Source organism: Rhincodon typus, unplaced genomic scaffold (genome assembly GCF_021869965.1).
Source record: "Rhincodon typus isolate 14 unplaced genomic scaffold, sRhiTyp1.1 hic_rhity00000597, whole genome shotgun sequence".
In the NCBI taxonomy this organism is placed as follows: domain Eukaryota; kingdom Metazoa; phylum Chordata; class Chondrichthyes; order Orectolobiformes; family Rhincodontidae; genus Rhincodon; species Rhincodon typus.
In genome coordinates, this window is record NW_025966235.1 from 41,693 (window position 1) to 43,284 (window position 1,592).

At 56.2% G+C, this 1,592-nt stretch overlaps 1 protein-coding gene across 1 annotated transcript in view; it reads right to left on the bottom strand.

The window, feature by feature from the left end:
- Positions 1-74: 74 nt before the first annotated feature.
- LOC109938209 (fructose-bisphosphate aldolase C-like) overlaps positions 75-1,592 on the bottom strand; it is a gene marked incomplete at its 3' end in the record, with an annotated part of 6,760 nt that continues 5,242 nt past the window's right edge. Inside the window, exon 4 of the mRNA XM_048621374.1 lies at positions 75-205. Within this exon, the coding sequence (XP_048477331.1) occupies positions 75-205 (131 nt within the window). The remainder of the gene's footprint in view (positions 206-1,592) is intronic.

Sequence of the window (1,592 nt, forward strand, 5' to 3'; positions counted from 1 at the left end):
GTGGGGCTCAGGAGGTTCGGGAGGGAGTGTGTGGGGCTCAGGAGGTTTGGGGTGTATGTATCCAGTGACAGTACCCGATCAGGATGGGGGTCCGTGAGCTGTAGGTAAATTGCACCCCCCACCACCACCCCCTCCGGGTTCCACACTCACCCTGTGTTACCGTCTCTCCGTCTGTGCCAGCCAGGGGCACTACACCCTTGTCAACCTGTAAACAGGAGGCGAGTGAGTTCATGTCAGTCACACCAGAGCGAGTAACCGATGGTATCCATCGGGAGGTCCATTTCGCAGTCCGCAAACTCAGCACAGAATGAGATAGCAGACATCACAGGGGGTAGCTGTCCCAGCCTTGCTACCCTGTCTGCTCACCCTTCCCAGGAGTGTGACCACACACACTCACTCACTCACAGGCGCGCATGCCCCCTCGCCCTCCCTCTTCCTCTCGCATGCGCCCCCCCTCTCGCACTCCCTCTTACGCGCACACGCCCCCTCAGGCGCGCATGCTCCCTCGCCCACGCACACTGCCCTCTCGCGCACATGTGCCCCCTCTTGCACTCTCCCTTTCACGCGCAGACACTCCCTCTCCCTCCCTCTCGCATGCGCCGCCCTCTTGCACTCCCTCTCACGTGCACACGCCCCCTCTCTCCCTTCACGCGCGCACGCCCCGTCTCCCGCGCGCACGCCCCCCTCGCACTCCCTCACACGCACACACTCGCACACGCCCCCTCTCCCACTCACTCATGCGCACGCGCGCGCCTTCTCACTTAGACACATGCACTCTGTCTCTATCCCCACCCTGACCAGCTCTCACCAATTGCAACATAGGCTGGGACTCTCACGGAACTTGCCAAGCTGGGAGAACATGCCCAGCGAGCCGAGGCAGCTCAGCAAGTAACAACACAGAGACAGACATACAGTCAGTAATTCTCCCTTCCTGCCCTGCCTCCCTCAAATTACATCATAAAAATTCAAAATAGAAAGAAAAGGATTCGCACAATTAAGCCAACTCACAGACAAGATTAAATGATGGTTAATTAAAAAAAAAGAACTCCAGATGCTGGAAATCAGAAACAAAAACACAGTCCTGTGGAAAGGTCACTGGACCCCTGAAACATTAACTCTGCTTTCTCTCTGCATGTGCTGCCAGATCTGCTGAGTTTCTCCAGCAATTTCTGTGTTTTTGGTTTGTGAAGATGATGGCTCATTTTGACTATCGAGAGTGATGCTGGGAGATGTGTAAGCTCCATTACTCCCATTTGACCACAGAAGCAAAGATGGAGGAGAGAGATTTTGACAATTTGCCTTGAGGAGCACCAATAGATGACACTAGTGCAGTTCTCTCTGATGGGTTGTACTGCAAGTAGCAGCTAATCTGTGCACAGCAAGTTTCCAGGAACAGTGATGTACAAGCAACCCACATCAACAGTTATGAGTGACCAATAATGCATGCAATACTGTCCCACCAACAGAGCGGCGCTCCCTCAGCGCTGACCCTCCGACAGCGCGGCGCTCCCTCAGCGCTGACCCTCCGACAGCGCGGCGCTCCCTCAGCGCTGACCCTCCGACAGCGCGGCGCTCCCCCAGCGCTGACCCTC